The sequence below is a fragment of the Myotis nattereri genome (genome assembly GCF_964212035.1).
Source record: "Myotis nattereri genome assembly, chromosome: 8".
Taxonomy (NCBI): domain Eukaryota; kingdom Metazoa; phylum Chordata; class Mammalia; order Chiroptera; family Vespertilionidae; genus Myotis; species Myotis nattereri.
Window position 1 is genome coordinate 37949983 of NC_138083.1, and position 18509 is coordinate 37968491.

At 40.7% G+C, this 18509-nt stretch overlaps 1 protein-coding gene across 5 annotated transcripts in view; it reads right to left on the bottom strand.

Moving 5' to 3' along the window:
• Positions 1-18509, bottom strand: part of NDRG3 (NDRG family member 3) — an 83381-nt gene that overhangs the window by 37295 nt on the left and 27577 nt on the right. For all 5 annotated transcript variants that reach the window (XM_081097084.1, XM_081097082.1, XM_081097086.1 and 2 more), the window contains exons 3-7: positions 16182-16217; positions 5696-5801; positions 4496-4616; positions 2059-2121; positions 814-874 (exon numbers count right to left, since the gene is read on the bottom strand). In XM_081097084.1, the coding sequence (XP_080953210.1) occupies positions 814-874; positions 2059-2121; positions 4496-4616; positions 5696-5801; positions 16182-16217 (387 nt within the window). The remainder of the gene's footprint in view (positions 1-813; positions 875-2058; positions 2122-4495; positions 4617-5695; positions 5802-16181; positions 16218-18509) is intronic.

Here is an 18509-nt window from a genome sequence, read left to right on the forward strand (position 1 = left end):
CACGTGAAAAAAGTTTTTTAAATAAAAATCAATAGGAACCTTTCTATGTACACTCAAAACTTTCTAGCTTACTTTCCCTCCTCTGATTACACTGATTATGCACACTATAGAAAATTTGATAAACAGAAAAATTATAAAAAGCAGGAAACAAAATTTGATATTATCTTACCACATAACATCAATCCCTGTCAATATTTTGGTATATTTCCTTCTAGTCCTTTCCTATGCATATGACAAATTTTATGTGAATCTGTATTTTAATTTTAACATTTTAGTATATGTGAATCACATAATCACATAATTATAAGCTCTTCTTATAAAATTTTAATGGCTATACAAAATTCTATCATAAGTATTCCCTAAATATTACTTTTTGTTAATGATGTACTGCCCTCATTTGTGATCTTTCAGGTACTATAAACATGAAGCAAGGCTTTATACAAACTGTGTCTGGAGCTGACAAAAGTTATTTAAAAACTGAGATAAGCCGAACCGATTTGGCTCAGTGGATAGAGCGTCGGCCTGTGGACTGAAGGGTCCCAGGTTCAATTCCGGTCAAGGGCATGTACCTTGGTTGTGGGCACATCCCCTGTAGGGGGCGTGCAGGAGGCAGCTGATCGATCTCTCTCATCGATGTTTCTAACTCTCTATCCCTCTCCCTTCTTCTCTGTAAAAAATCAATAAAATATATATTTAAAAAAAAAAAAAACTGACATAAGACGAGCAATAGTACCTGATCACTTAACACAGCAGTAAGAGCTGTGATCTAGGCACTGTCTCAAGGGTATTGAGACTAATCCTCCATGTACTTACTGCAAATTTGCTGAGGATGTAAGCTCCAGCTCCAACTCCAATCCCAATGATGCTTTTCACACTGAATGAAACACAGAAATATTGATAGGGTTAACTCACTTGAAGGTAGCATGACAAATGGAAAAGAATACAACTGGGTTCAAATCCTGGCTCTGATGCTTATCAGACATAGAATTTGGTCAAATTTCTTTACTTTCTGAGCCTCAGTTCTCCATCTATAAAACAAAGATATGATCATTTACTTCTAAGTTGACTTTAAGGGTTAAATGAAATGACTAAAATCTGGGTGGGAGTCATCCTTGACAGCTCACTTTCCTGTCACCTCCATGTCTAACCCATCAAGTCCAATAGAATCTACCTTCAAAGTATTTCCATCTGTGTCTCCTCCCCCACCCCCCGCCAATATTCAGTATCAAGCTTGATTGTTATAATATTTTAACTAGTCTCTCTGCTTTTTCTTTCATTTCTTTCCAACCCATTTTCTCCACAGCCAGAGTAATCCTTTTTAAAAAAAATGCAAACAGCATTATTGATGCTCAATTTACATACCTAGAGAGATCACTTAAAAAGACCAAATTAGATTATCACTCTCCTGGTTAAAAGCCTTCAGTATTTTTTCTTTTGAATAAAATCCCAAATTCTTACCTGATCCGTGAGACCTATGTAATTTGGTCCTTGTCTATTTCTCAAATTTCACCACATGCCTTTCTCCCACTTGCTTACTTGGTCTAGGACTTTTGGACATAACAATCCTTCTGCCTGAACTCTCCTTGTCCTGGCTCTCTGTCTATCCTCTAAGTCTGAGGCTAGATGATACCTTCTTAGAGAGGCATTCCCCAGCTAGCCTTATCTATGTAGATCCTGATATTATTCTCTATCACAACACCCCCAGTGACTTCTTCTACAGCTTTAGTTGTGATTATTTGTTTGCTTACTTTTTAATTATTTCCTCCACTAAGATGAAAGCGCCACAAGGGTAGTGCCTATGCTGTTTTGCTCATCATCGTATTCCCTAGGTCAGTCACATAATAGAAAGTCCTTAAAAACTGTATGAGAGGTTCTGCCCGGGTGGCTCAGTTGGTTGGAGCATCATTCTGCGCACCAAAAGGTTGCCGGTTTGATCCCTGGTCGGTACATACAGGAAGCAACTGATCTCTCTCTCTCTCTCTCAAAAGAAATCAATAAAAACATACCCTTGTGTGAAAATTAAAAAGAACACACAAAGCAGTGTGAGAATGAACTTACCTTAAGTGAGTAAGAACAGGAGGAAGCATTTCAGCTAGCTCATCCATTGTGGGGTACTGGTACCTGAAATGCAGAAGGATAACTTCTAAATTAGAATGCACCCAAGTTTTCCAATTACAAGAACAGCTAGAAAAGTACAGGGTTCTTAGATAAAAGCATTTCTTTTACCAAAGGCTCAAAAGAGGTGATGTGGAGTCTGGAAATGATTGTGGCATGCTATGTGATTCCCTATGTCTGCCATGCTAAACAGAAGGTTAGAGAACCTACATGTTTCTATATCCTCAAGAGCAGTCTCTTGGATCAGAGGAAGCCATTTTGGAAAAGAACAGGCAATATGGCTCTCTCTCAGGGTATTTCCAAATCTCTAATAATCACTTCAATTGGGGTTCAGGTTCAGTATATTTCCAACAGTAAGAATCAATTCAAGAAGTAGCTCTTGGTCTGCTGCTTATTTCTAGGTGGCTAAAAACAAAAGTAAACAAAGCTTTACTGGGCCTAAGCATAGTCACAAATCGTGGACTCCTCATTATGAATGCTGTTTGTTTCACTCAGGCGTAAGACAAGGTTCCTTTATTGCCTTCAAATTTGGTTCATAGTGTGAACCAATGGATTCTAAAATGATCAAGCATGCCCAGGAATGGATTCAGACTAGGAATCTGAGAAAAGTAGGGAGCACCTAGAGATTACAGAATCAAGGATCCTCTGCTTGAAACACAAAACAGCGATTTCAACCAGTGTGCCACAAGAATTTTTAAAACATGTAATACCTGACTATTTAGTCAGGGGCACTGACCTCGTTTCCCTTTGATTGTCAAATAAAAAATTACAACAGCCAACACAATAATAGCCATCCATTGTGACTAAATCAAAATTATACCTATTTTGCCCTAGCCGGTTTGGCTCAGTAGACAGAGGGTCGACCTGCAGACTAAAGGGTCCCAGGTTTGATTCCGGTCAAGGACACATGCTCAGGTTGTGGGCTCGATCCACAGTGGGGAGTGTGCAGGAGGCAGCCAATCAATGATTCTCTCTCATCATTGATGTTTCTATCTCTCTCTCCCTCTTCCTACCTCTCTGAAATTAATAAAAATATATTTTAAAAAATTATACATCTTTTTGGTAAGATCAGTAAAAATATGTATTTTTTGGTGTGCTGCAGAATTTAATAATTAGTTTATATGTGCCATGAGATTAAAAAGGTTGAAAATAGCTGCTTTAAGTGATGAAATGCTTTTTAGCCATTTGTACATAAAGTAAAAAAAAGGAGTGGGAACCAAGTCTTACTGGATATGAACTGGTCATTGGCCAATTTGTGTTTGAGAAACAGAATAGCTTAGACATAGTCAATAGCATGTATTCTGGAGCTAGACTGCCTGGGTTAAATCCCTGCTCTGCTGTTTACTTGTTATAGAATCTCAGCCAAGTTACTTACTATCTCTAGGCCTTAGTTTCCTCACTTGTAAAATGGGAGTAATAGTAAACCTAACCCAGAGTGTTGTAAAATGACTTAATAAGTGTGAAGTAAAGCAGTGTCAGGAATACCGTTTAAGTACTATATAAGCGTTAGCCATTATTTGTCTGCAATGGTCAATTTCACTGGCAAAGGCAGCTCTGGAGATGAGTAAAGGGAGGGAGAAAGAATTAGCTTTCCACAGCTTGTGCTTTCACTCCTCCTCCCAAGGTCTTCTCCATAATCATACTGTGCAGGGAAGAGTTAGAGAGACTCTGGCTCTGCCACACAAAGCAGATTTAGGATGAGGCTGAGAGCTCCAAGTCCAGTAAAAATACACCTCTACCTGACAGGGCAGATTCTCAGAATAAATGGCTATACAGATATTCAAATTCCTGTCACCAGACTGGGAGGTAGAGTGGGAAATACTCTTCGGAAGCTCAGAGGGATCTGAGTTCAGGCCTAGGTAGTTGGGGAGGAACACAAAATGACAGATTTTAAATAGATGGAAAGGAAGAGATAAAAGACAGTGAGAAATGGGCATTCCAGACACTTCTGCCTACCAATTACAGGAAGACAGGTTCCCACCTTGGAAAGCCATTCCTGGATATGGAAAAACATGCAGTTTTCTTCAACATATTATATATAACAGTCCTCTCAGAGCAAGGACAGGAAATATGAGAACAGTTGGTTGATAAGTATAACCTGTGGACTGTGCTAAAATCAGCTGGGAAGGGCCCTGTCCAGTGTGGCTCAGATGTTTGGGCTCTGTGCCATACACCAAAAGGATGCGGGTTTGATCCCCAGTTGGGGCACACGGGATGCAACTCATCAATGTTTCTCTCTCACATTGATGTTTCTCTCTCTCTCAAAAATCAACAAAAAATATATCCACATCCTCAAGTGAGGATTTAAAAATCCAGCTGGAATGCAGTCATTTGTTTTTCTGAGTGCATGTCTTCCAAAAGATCTTGCTCATGGCCTTACCCTGTTGGGAAAGAGGGTGCACCTTCCTGTTGGCCTGGGGCATCCACATGACAGACAGCAAAGTGCTGAGTGATCTCTTGCATGTCTTCAAAGTTAAAGAACGCATTGAAGCAGGATTTATCTGCAAGAGTAAAAATGCTCATAAGCCTGTTGGCTTTCCATTTGTCCCCAACTTCCACTACTGATCACAAAATTACGTATCATCATCCCCTTTCACTGCCTTTTAATCACTGACCTACCAAAAGGTGTCTGAACAATCTGTCTGATTCAAGCTGCCCTAAAAGCTAAATACCAGATATCTCAATGACTTGAAAATAATTAATTCTCAATACTTCACAATGTCTACAAAGTGGAAACCAATCCTGGTGCTGCATAAGATAATCTTATACCCATAGTGCTATCATTTTCATGTGCCTTATTCTTCAATCTTACATAGAAACACTAATATAGTCCAAGAACTTGGCTAGAGTGAGTATCTTGGGCTATTTACACTTATCATATGGGAGACTGTGAGCATTCATCTTGAAAAAGGTTGGGGTGAAGGGACGGGCTACTGCTTCAATTGCCAACCTGTTAGTATAATGATTAAATCACTTCTCTATAAAAACTCTAGCTCTAGCCCTAACCGGTTTGGCTCAGTGGATAGAGCGTCAGTCTGCGGACTGAAGGGTCCCAGGTTCTGGTCAAGGGCATGTGCCTTGGTTGTGGGCATATCCCCAGTAGGGGGTGTGCAGGAGGCAGCTGATCGATGTTTCCCTCTCATCGATGTTTCTAACTCTCTATCCCTCTTCCTTCCTCTCTGTAAAAAAACAATAAAATATATTTAAAAAAAATACTTTTACCAATTCATTAAAGAGTTCACCACTAAGTTAAATTCAAACCCTAGACTTTCTAACTTGAAATATGGAAAAAAACAAAAGAAGTATAGACCAAAAAAACCCCTGACTTCCGTTTTACTTTCTTAACCAGTTCATCATATAACCTTAGTTCTTTAGTAAATCTGACAGAGGTGAGATATAATTCCAGTATCCCCCAAGTGCATGCAATGGGGAACTTGAATCCTGCATTAATGTGAAGAGGGAAGGTAAAGGCAGAGAGAAGAAAACTTATGTTCTTATAGGAGGATCTCTTATGTATGTATTTAATATACAAAGATTAAATATTATAATACAAAGGAAAGATATAAAATCAAATACATACGATTGAGGCCAATGTCATGATATGTCAGAATAACTGGTCTGTTCCCCTTCGGTAGGCCTCTTATAGTGACGTGGACCATACCATGAGGAGTTTCTATATCATGTTCCTGTAACAAGAGAATGTAAGGTCTCAGCAAAGGCAGAATGGACTTCCCAGGTTGCTGAAGTTTCACCATATATGATTCACAGCTATTTCCCACTAGCTGGGGCAGGACAAATCTCTGAACTATAAGCATACCAGAGAGATGCTATATTATACAGAATATTCCTACTTTCTAATTACTTTCAGATAAACATCAAATAAATAAATGAGAAAAATATATATCTTCTTATCCACAAAGCTTACTTCCTTAAGTAGGAGAAATCAGGGATCTGTTGATAATATATCTGAAATTGGCTATGGAAAGGTGGTCAACAAGTTGAGTAAGGAGCCAGTACGACCTAAGGTGAGCAAAACTAAGGACGCAGAAGATGTAAAGTTACTGGGTAAAAAGCCAGAGACTTCAGAACCGCTACTAGTACATGTATTTTCAGCAACTGGTAAGCTCAGCAGACCTATGGGGTGTATGCCTAAATCTCTCCCCTTTCCTAGGAGCTGCCCTTCAGTGTCACCATGCATTACAGGAGTGGCTGTTGGCTGCCAGGTTTAAAGACTGTAACCTTATGGCCACCACTAACTGGAGTCAGATGGGCATATGGTCCATGCTGGGTCAGTTTCCTTCCCTGAGAATTTGTAATTGGCACTAAGAGATTCCACCCTCGGCTTGGTTTTTCTCTAGAAAGAGATGTAAACTTGAGAGTTAATACCAGGCATTTTCACTGCTCTAATTCCTGGTTCTAGCTTAATTTCAGAGACATCCCTGGACTGTCTCTGTTTAAGCTAGTTTGAATGGGCATATTCCCTGTACCCTAAAGGATCCTAACCAAAGCAATGAGTAAAGTTCAAGATTAGTCAGAGCAGAGCTGAGGAACTGAACAAAGCTGGAACACAATGCAATCAGAGCTGCTAAGACCAGCACTAAGAGTGATTGGGTGGGAAAAAAAGAGACTGTAGATAAGTTAACAAATTTACTCTAGTCTTCTTCAAAGTCTGTATCTTTCAAAAGTAAAAAATTATCATATTTAGCCTAGTGAAATTTTGCTGACAAAGTCATCCACACCTATCTCAGAAAGTCTTACAGTAGATAAGACAAGATTAACTCTGTCAATAAGAATCCCAACAAAGGCAAAGGGCTTCCAACTTAATTTCCTTTGTAATAATGAATCTCATCAGAGTGTTGGTTTCTTCTCTGATGTAGGGCACAGAACAATCTTAGGCTAAGTGATGAGCAATGTATCTCAAATCATAGGCCCTAGGCTAGAGCAGATATTTCTATCAAATCAAACCATGAGTGACTCAATAGGCCTGCTATTCTCTACTATTACTACCTCCTATTCAAAGGATTGAAAAGGGGAAGAAATGAAGGAGAGAATCAGGTACTGTGCACTAACTGGCTATGAAATAAAATATAGGGTTTGAATGGAAGGAATGCTATCTAATAAGGAGGTAATATGCAAATTCACCATCACTCCAACACACAAGATGGCCGCCCCCATGTGCACAAGAGATGGCTGGCAGGGAGGGCAGCTGGGGGTGACCAGGCTGGCAAGGGAGGGCAGTTGGGGGTGACCAAGCCTGCAGGGGAGGGCAGTTGGGGGTGACCGGGCCAGCAGGGGAGGGCATTTGGGGGCGACCAGGCTGGCAAGGGAGGGCAGTTAGGGGTGACCAGGCCAGCAGGGGAGGGCAGTTAGGGGTGACCAGGCCAGCAGGGGAGCAGTTAGGCATTGATCAGGCTGGCAGGGGAGTGGTTAGGGGGTGACCAGGCAGGCAGGCAGGCGGTTGGGAGCCAACAGTCCTGGATTGTGAGAGGGATCCCAGATTGGAGAGGGTGCAGGACGGGCTGAGGAACACACACCACCACCGTGCATGAATTTCATGCACTGGGCCTCTAGTAAAAGATAAATTCCTGTTACTGTATAAGCATTTCTCTTGTATTCATGTCAGACTTATTGAGGAACTCCCTCCACCACAATCAGGCTCATTCATTAAACAACAATTTATTGAACTCCTACTTCCAGAAGGACTGAGCTCTGGGGATAAAACAGTGAATAAGAGAGACAGGGTCTCTGCTCTCATAGAGAGATTATGTTCTAGCAGGGAGGCAGACAATAAACACACAAATCAACTGACCCATAATAATAGCTTGTGATAAATGCTATGAAAGAAATAAACAAGATGGTATGATAGAAAATTGAGAAGGAAGCCATTAACTCTATTAGCAGTCAGGAGAGTATAAACTAAATCACAGAAATGTGATTTCAGACACACCAGAACGGCAAAACTTTTAAAGTTAGATAATGCCAAGTGTTGGCCAACATGTAGAGAACTAAGTCTCATACACTGTTGGTGGGCATGTAAACTGGACCAGCTACTCTGGTAAACAATTTGGTAATTTCTAGTAAATTTTAGAGGTGTCTACCCTATAGCAGTTTTACTTTTAGGTATAATCTTAAAGAAATTCTCAAATATGGTCAGACATATACAGAAATATACATTGAAGCCTTATTAATAATGTAAAAAAAATTGAAAACAGCCTAAATATTCATCAATAGGGAAACTGAGAAATGAATTATGACATATTCATATAATAAAATACAGATAAAAATGAACTAGAACTATGAGCATTAATACATAGAGAAATCTTAAAAACACAATGCTGAATAGAAATGCAGAAAGTTATGTGTATAATATACCACAGATTTTAAAAAAAGAAGCACTAAATAGATTATATATTTAAAGTGTAAGAACTTGGAGGAAAAGGAATGGCACTAACATTAGGACTTGTTTCCTCCTGAGAGAGGATAGATTTTAAAAGGGAACCCAAGGAAGCTTTGCTCTGTCATTTTATTTTTTGAGAGAAAGAAAGAATAAAGAGGGAGAGCGATGCAGGCCCCTGCCAGATGGGTGACACTACAGGAGAAACCAAATTGAAGAGAATGTGCAACAATTTGTCATTCTGACAATCTGGTTGCTGGAGACTTCCTTCCATCATATCTTCCTTCAGTAGAGTCTTGTTTAAATATTCTCATTTGGCTTCAGCTGTACTACTGAGACCGGAGGGGAAAACCGGTTTACACTTTGGCCCTGAGGTTAGCAGACCTCCTGAGGCCAGGTAATTGATGGGGATAGTGTGTGTGTGTGTGTGTGTGTGTGTGTGTGTAGGGGAGCAGTGGGGTAAGGTGTGGAATGGGATGGGGGATAGTGAGCTGTGAAGGAAGTTCAGAAGAATGATGAAAAGGGAGATATAACAGATGGGTTAAAAGTAGGTGAGGGAATGGGGCAAAGTAACTACTTTTTCATCATTTGATAATCTAGATGAAATTCAGAGTTAAAATTGACTAACAAAACTTTTAACTTTTTAGGGAGACTTCAGCTCCTACCTCCCATAATATACCCTCAAACTGTGTAATGACCAAATATCAAAGGGTCAAGAGTGCTTGAGCAATTCATATAGTTTCTCTTCATTTCAAAGTTTGTGAATGTAAATGGTATTAGAACAAAGAATATAAAAAGGAGATACTCACCTCCCTACAGACTTCTATTTGTAGCCGTTGTGGCCTTGTGAGTGAAGAGCTTGAAGTCTCCATCTAAAGATGAGTGAGTAGAGACCCTGGCTACAGAGCTGACTCAATAGGCAGGCCATATAGAGGTGAAGCTGCCAACACCTTTCCACTTTAGTCATATCATGTGTTCCACAGGCTGTTTCTGCAGTTCCCTCACCCTGCACCCTAGTATTCTACAGGGTATGACTACACAATGAGTCTGTGCTCAAGGGCATAGCCCAGGTAGCATCTAATAGGCTCTGGTCATAGAGCTTTTCCAGTATTCTCTGATTATTTACTATTTCCAAGGTTATGTACTTGACCCTTTATTCTCCAGGCTTATAAAACAACCTGAAATCACATTGGTCCCCAACACACTTCTCCATCCTAGACTGTCTTCCTCTTAATCAAAGATGTAGTTTAAAAGTCTTTTTTAAGAATTTAAACATTTAGGATATTACCATTATTGAATAATAATTAACTTTCACTTTTTTTCTGAGTCATCTTCCTTTAGCTAAATGTTGCTATCACCAGAACTATACAATCTGACTTATCATATCTCTCTGAACTCAGTTAAATTTTGATCACTTTGTGCCTGTTAGTACTTCTTCCTCTCTCTGGCCAGTCTGAAAGAGGTTAGGTAAACTTGTATGACAACATACTCCTGGAAATGTCAATGTTTTTATTAGTATGAAATTTTCTTCTGCATCTAGTAAGCAGTTACTATTTGAGCCTTTGGTATAGTTTTTATTATTATATAGGAATTTGTGATGTAATACTCCCACCATTACCTTACCTCTGTGTAGTGGTATAAAGTTCATTTGCTCATTTAATCCCCTAGTAAAAGAACTGGCCTCCACAATTACTTAGTCAGCCTTCTACCTATCAGAACACATTTTTCTTTTTAAAGTTCTACATCAAATTTTCTCTGACTCTATCCTCAGTTTTCTCCCCTCTTACTCTTATATCTTTCAGCCTAGTTCAATCAACACCCATTCAGACATCTTTTATTTTTCAACTACCCATACTCTCAACCTCATAAATCATACTCTTCATCTGGAAGCTTCTCTTGCAATATGTCAACATAAAATATACCTTTTCCTCCTTCAAAGCCAACTCTAATACCTTTTTCACATAGCCTTTGATGACAATAATAAGAAAAAGAGTGAATGATGATTTAACCCACACACAATAGCCCAGAACACCTTCAGAACATGGACTCTCTAGGAAAGTGCAGGTGGAAGGGGTCCAGGTATGTGCATGTGACCCCCTCCCCGCCCATGACCTGACCCATCTAAGCCAATACGTCTTCCCTGACCTTTTCCCTAGAATTATAGGTAAAGATCTTCTCTTCCCAGTAAGGTTGCTAAGCTAGATAAATGTGAGTTTGAGGCAGATGGCAGCTATCAAGCCCATGATGAAACAGAGCTTGTCAGAGAAATAAATCCTCTAGTGACAGGAGAAAAGGGAACTGAAATTGGGAGTGGTGATTATTAAAAAAATAAACTCATTTTTTTCTATAAAATTCTTTTTTCCCCTCCAATTGAGAATAAAGTCACATATGTCCTTAAAACTTAATAATCAACCTTTCTCTCACTCCCCAAAACCAACAAAAGGTGGAGGGCATCTCAAGGGGAGGAACTATAAACAGAGGCCATTATGAAAGGAAAACTGCAGAGCAGAAGTAGGGGTAGGTCAGTAATAATTCCAGTTTTCCTGCGGGTGTGTGGGGCATACAAAGGGAAGCAGTGGCCAATAAGTGGACCGGGACCACATTTGCATCCTTCAAGGCCAGGGGAGGAGCATGTAACTACTGATCAAAATCTGTAACAGACTGCAGCAGACGGCTGAATCCCAGCTGTCTCCAAACACCTCTTTCCTATGGAAAGAATGTTCAGGATATTTATTTCACTTAATCTTATTTTTGTAACAATACCATTCAACAAGTAATTGGGAAGAGTTTAAAACTGTTTAAAACCCTTTAGAAGAGGCCGGTCACATACATTTGAATTATGGTACTAAAAACCACTTCTCACACTTGGGTTCTATAAATCAGTCCTCTAAAGAGCTATGGTATTTTTAAAAAATTTTCTTATCTATTGGGCTATCTCCTTTTTAAAAAAATACACTTTTATTGATTTCAGAGAGAGGAAAGGTGAGGGAGAGAGATAGAAACATCAATAATGAGAGAGAGCCCTAACCAGTTTGGCTCAATGGATAGAGTGTCGGCCTGCAGACTGAAGGGTCCCAGGTTCGATTCCAGTCAAGGGCATGTACCTTGGTTGCGGGCACATCCCCAGCAGGGAGTGTGCAGGAGGTAGCTGATCGATGTTTCTTTCTCATCGATGTTTCTAACTCTCTATCCCTTTCCCTCTCCCTTCCTCTCTGTAAAAACTAAATAAAATATATTTTTAAAAAATAATAATAATGAGAGAGAATCATTGACCGGCTGCCTCCTGCATGCCCCCTTCTGGGGATCAAGCCGGCAACCTGGGCATGTGCCCTTGACTGGAATCGAACCTGGGACCCTTCAGTCCGCAGGCCAATAAGGAGCTACTGTATTTTTTAAAATATGTTTTTAAAATTGATTTTAGAGAGAGAAGAAGGGAGAGGAAGAGAGAAACATCCATCAGTTGCCTCCCTGGGCATGTGGCCTGACCCAGAATCGAACCAGCAACCTTTCAGTACACTGGTTGACACTCAACCAACTCAGTCACACCAGCCAAGGCTAAAGAGCTACTGCATTTAAACAGCCAGCCATTGGCCTGCGTGGATTACCCTAGGAGCAAGAACTCTATTCTCTTCTATGAGAATGATATATCCTGGCAGACAGCAGCTTTTCACTCTCCATTAATATTTATTGAGTAAACCTCTGGTGGAAGTGGAAGGCAATTTGACAAGGTATGCCAAGGGCCTTAAATATGCTCATTCCAAAAATTAATCTAAGGAAATAACTCAAAGTGTGGATAAAATTTATGCATTAAAATGTTCAGTGAAGATATCATAAGCAATCTAATTCCAAAAATAATGAAATACTATGTCATGGCATAGCTATATGATTAAATAACAGGTAGCCATTAGAAATTTTTATGAATTTAAAACTATGGAAATGAGATTGTGTTCTATTACTAAGTCAGAGAAGGGGATACAAAACTGTATATCCAGTATAACCAACTAAAGAAATTTAAAAATTGATTATTTTAATATTACATATACACATATATTTCAACACTATATTAACAGGGTTGTCCCTGAGTTATAGAATTATGAATTTTCCCCCAACTACTTTCTAATTCTTATTCTCTGCTTTCCAAATATTCAACTATGAGCATGTACTCTTTTGATAACCAGAATGAAAAAGTAAAAACTGGAAAGAAATATAATAGAATATGGTTATCTCTAGGTAACAGGATAATAGGTAATCTTTATTTTTATACTTTTTTGAATTTTCTAAATTTGTTTCTGATCATACACAGGATAAGTGTTATTTTCTTTAAAGCAATATCATATACACAGAAGCAACAGCATTTGTTTCAGCTCTAATTCCAAGCTTTTAAACAGTCTCACAAGGAGAAGAGAATTAAGCAACAATGAAGTAGATAAACGGACACTAAGCCTGCTGATTCATTGTTCCAAATGGCAATAGGCTCATTTCTCTTTTCTCATCAATTCTAAGCATGTCACCTCTAATCACCCATTCCTTCATTACTGTAATACACAAATATGACTGCTGTTTGCCTCAGAGAAGCTATAGAGCAATGAAACACTTGGGACAATCGAAGAACCAAGAGAAACGGTATGCTTTTAATTACATTTTCAGTTATTGAAAAGACACACACAAACACCTAGTTGATTAGTAAGGAAAAATCGGTTCAGACTGAAGTTATGAGCTTAATTGATGATGCCAAGATAACTTCCTGGGATATCAGCAAAGATTCCTTTAAGATTTTTGAGGCAAGACAGATCAGAAGAAGCCCACAGTTATGCTAATAGACAACACCAATGCCAAGGTTGAATGCCTTTCCGTTTAGTGACAATGCCAGCTTTATAGACTTGTTCTGCTTTGTCTCTTAAGAACGCCCAATGGTTTCTGAGAAGCCTTCAGGCAAATTAGGCACTCTAGACTTCCCACATCACAGTTCCCAACTCCTAGGCCTTCCTTTAATCAGCCTGTTGCTAGACTCCTGACCTAGCTGCCACCAGTCTCCAGAACCTCACAAAATCCTTTCACAAAGAGACAGATGAGAATGGTGGTAGGAGAGCATTCCTGAGTTCTGGAAGGAGGAAAAGAGCCTATGTTTTTTTCTTTTTTAAAACACAAAGAAGCCAAAACCGGTTTGGCTCAGTGGATAGAGCGTCAGCCTGCAGACTGAGGGGTCCCGGGTTCGATTCCGGTCAAGGGCATGTACCTGGGTTGCGGGCACATCCCCGGTGGGGGGTGTGCGGGAGGCAGCTGATCGATGTTTCTCTCTCATCGATGTTTCTAACTCTCTCTATCTCTCTCCCTTCCTCTCTGTGAAAAATCAATAAAATATATTAAAAAAAAAAAAAAACACAAAGAAGCTATACATTAAAACACCAGTGACACACACCTGCCACCATTCTATTTGTATCAGAAATGAATTAAAAGTTGCATTTCATAAGGCCAGAACATGTTACTAAAGTTTCACCCAAAATATCAAGATATTTATATTTCTAAAACTCAATTTCATTTATATCTAAGTATATGTATGCATTAAAAAATCCTAAAGGCTATATTCTAAAATATTAACAACGGTAAAAAACAAGTGATATTTATTTATTTACTTTTTGGTATTTTTAAAATCTATTTTGCAATGAGCTGTAAGTTTTTATATTCCAATGTTCTTTTTTGGGGAGGGGATATCCAATTTGATGAAAATAAATGCTTCCACACTTTTTGGCAGGAGTTTACAAATACTATTTCTGGAATTCCTCACCTTGAATTTTACTGTCCCTCTTTCAAATGATTTCCTTCTAGGTAAATTATATCAAATATTAACAGCAATCAAGTTCAACAGGTTCAATCTAGGATCCAAACCATAGATGAAATTAGGTAAAATTAAAAACACTAAACCCAAACTTGACTGCTACCATCTATTAAAAAATAATATGACTTTTTGTTTTTTGTTGTTTTTTTTATATTTTATTGATTTTTTACAGAGAGGAAGAGAGAGGGATAGAGAGGTAGAAACATCAATGAGAGAGAAACATTGATCAGCTGCCTCCTGCACACCACCTACTGGGGATGTGCCCGCAACCAAGGTACATGCGCTTGACCGGAATCGAACCTGGGACCTTTCAGTCTGCAGGCCGACGCTCTATCCCCTGAGCCAAACCTGTTAGGGCGACTTCTTGTTTTTGAGTAAAGGAATATAGCAAATGATTTCCTACCAGTACTAGGTTGATTACGTTGTATATATATAGTAACAAATAGTCACACTAGGATTCAGAAATCTATAACAACACAATGAGCACACTGCCCCTTACAAAGTGAGTCTCATGTATCCTGCCAAGGAACCTCAGCTTTCCATACCATTCAACTCCTTATAACATCTCAGCTTTGGACATTTCCAGGTGGGAAAGAACAGGCAATGGATTCAGGAAGAATGGGGTTTTTCAACCCCAACTTACTACCTTGTACCCAGCTCAGCCATTGAGCCACATGACCCATGAACCAGGAGGTCATGGTTCCATTCCCAGTCAGGGCCCATGCCTGGGTTTTAGGATCCATCCCCAGGAGGAGGCAACTGATCCATGTTTCTCTCTCATCATTGATGTTTCTCTCTTTCTCCCCCTCTCCCTTCCTCTCATTGAAATCAATAAAAACATATTTAAACACACACACACACACACACCTTGTGATACTGTTCCAAGAACTGGAGATGACATATGTAATATCTATAATAGTTACTCTGTAAATTATGATATAACTGGTTTGCCTATGAGATAAATATTAGTCCTTCCTTTTGATGCTAATGCTATAGATTTCACTACAGTTAACATAAAGTGAATATCTGAAAATAACTATTTGCCTTTGGGTATATGGGTTGGTGAAATCCTGCAAGCAAGGAAGTTGGTTTCCCAACACCTTCCTTTTCTGCCTAGTACCCTGTGAGTCTACTTCACGCTGCTTCTGACAGCCACTGCTCTGACACCATCCCCAAAACAGGAGCTGGACTGCATGGGCTTATAAGATTCCCATTTCCATATACTCATTCCTTCCTCCCATTTCTTTCAGGGCCAGTCAATAGATAAAGTAGACAGATCAAGAGTTGCTGGTTCATTTTATTAATTTTTAAATTGGCAATAGAGTTACAGGGGAAAAAACTAACCAAACAAAAAAATAGAGTAGGAAGAGAACAGTATCATTTAAGAAAATACTAATGAGTCAGGTTGAATTTTGTATTTCTAAATATAAAGCTAATAGAAACCTACATTTTGTATTAATAACACTTGCCTTTTTTTTTTTTAGGAAAAGATTTTGTTAAGTTTCCCCTCCAAACTACCCTTCCCCCATCTTTTCTGGAGTGAGGTGACAACCCTCCATTTGACACCTGTGACTGGGGTTTCTAGTATCATTTGATGAAAGGAGATCTTAATCACACAGACACAGTAACCTACAACCATAAAAATAGGCCCTGGCAGGCAAATTTTGAATATAATAGCAAATTATTTTAAATAAGTTAGATATAATAACTAAAAAAACACGAAGGAGCTGTGACTGCTATGAAGAGAGATCCACTTCTACACGACCACCAGCACAGGGAGGGAAGCACGGCAGAAAACCTGTACACAGACCTCCGTGGTGCTTGTACAGTCCTTACCTGACAGTCAAAGTCCTGGAAGTTTCGTGTACCATTCTGTCAACAGAAGGCAGAAAACACAGTCAGTTTCCCCATGTGGCTTCCCCAAATGTGCAGCAAATTCAGTTCACAGTGAAAGCAGTGCATGTGTAGTGTACTGGTTGCCATAAACTAAAATGGTTCTTCTCATAAAAAGTCTTCAGAGGCAGGATGGGTTCCTAACGTGTGTTAGTAAAAGTTGAGTTTTTAGAGGTGAGATTATACCTTGGTGGACTTCATAAGAGTCTATCCTATATAATAAAAGGGTAATATGCAAATTGACCCTAATGGCAGAACGACTGGTCACTATGACGCACACTGACCACCAGGGGGCAGACACTCAATGCAGGAGCTGCCCCCTAGTGGTCAGTGCACTCCCACTGGGGGAGCTTCGCTCAGCCACAAGCCGGGCTGACAGCTGCGAATGCAGTGGTGGTGGCAGGAGCCTCTCCTGCCTCCTCAGCAGCACTATGGATGTCTGACTGCGGCTTAGGCTCACTCCCCGAGGAGCAGGCTTAAGCCGCAGTCAGACATCCCCTGAGGGCTCCTGGGCTGCCAGAGGGAGGTCTGACTGCCAGCTTAGGTCTGATTCCCCAGGGAGCGGGCCTCAGCCTGCAGGTGTACATCCCCCGAGGGGTCCCGGACTGTGAGAGCGCGCAGGCCGGGCTGAGGGACCCCCCTGAGTGCACAAATTTTCATGCACCGGGCCTCTAGTATACATATAAAAGCCTAATATACAAATAGACCGAACTGTGGAACAACTGAACAACCGGTCACTATAACGTGCACTGACCACCAGGGGGCATGCACAGAACATGGCGGGCATTGGCAGCAGGCGGTAGAGTGTGGAACATGGTGGGCGTTGGCCATGGAGGGATGGTAGAGCAGGTGAGCAGGGGTGCCAGACCAAGGCGGGGCGCCAATCGCTGTCATAAGGGCAAACATCTGGTGTTTACTGAAAATTCTTTGCTCCCGCGCACTGCGATCCTGCCCAGCATTCACACCTGCCGCTGGTGTTGGCCCCGCTTGCACCCGCTGCCAGAGCCAGAGCCACCACTCACACCTGCTGCCGGCGCCAGGCCCCGACTGCTCGGCGCTGTCAGCAGGTGCAAGTATGGCTGCCAGCCCTATTGCCCCTCAGGGCTTCTCCACCTCCTCCTGCTCCTGAGGGGCAATCGGGGCAGCAGCCGCCCCTCGCACCTGCTGACAACACTGGTCCCGCTTGTTCCCGCTGCTGGCGCAGGCCCCAATTGCTCCATGCCATCAGCAGGTGCAAGTGGGGCCGGTGCCATCAGCACATGGGAGCAGCAGTGGTGGCAGCAGCAGGGCTGCAGGCAGATAGGGGACAGGGGGCCTTGGAGGGAGGGGCCGGGTGTGGAAGATGGGCTGAGACCTGCCCCTGTGCCCACCGCAGCCTCGCGGCCCACAGTTCCTTTCAAGGTGCACAAATTCGTGCACTGGGCCCCTAGTATAAAAGAAAGCAGCCTGCTTTCCCAGTAAAGCTTGTAACTTCTTGCCTCTCTATCTAAGAAGAGCAGTGAGAACTTGTAGGAAGAGGGTAAGACATGGATCAGAGTCTGACAGCAAACTTATAACCAACCAAGGAGCACCTGGGAGGAAAGGAGTTCCTGAGAGGAATAAGGAAGGCAGTAGTGCCTAGAACCAGGAATTAAAGAAAGGATTAAGGAGAGAACAAAGATATAGATGGATTGGAAATGGAAGACTTGAAATTGAATGAGGAAGAAAGTGTCACTGGAGAGAAAGAAAAACAAAACAGGATTCCTAATACACTGACCTATCTGTTGCATTCTATAAAACTGCTGATAGGAAAAAGGACACCTCACTGAATCATTTAAAAAGCAAATCATAGTCAAAAGATCGAAGGAGAATTCACCTACCTTCTAAAAAAGAGATTATATCACAGTAACGTTTGATTAAAAAAAAAGTCAATGGGAATGACTCAGAGGCATTTTTGTAGCATTTTAAATGCCAGAGTCCAAGAGCATGACATAAGAGTATAAAAATGATAATGAGTGATATGTTTGGGAGGGAAAAAAACCCTTCTGATTTGATTTTTCATAAAGTAAAGCCCTGAAAGAAACCTCTTTTTATTTAGAAACTATGTTATCATAAAATATATATTCTGCCTACAATGGTCTCCCGAAGGTGTGGAGCTACTAATAAGCACCTTCCCAAAAGCTGCCCCTTCAGAGATCTAGACAGCTGGTCACTAAACAGTCCCATCCCTCCTTTACATCCTCTTAGCCCTGGCTAAAAAGGCTCAGTTGGTTGGGCACAGTCACACACACC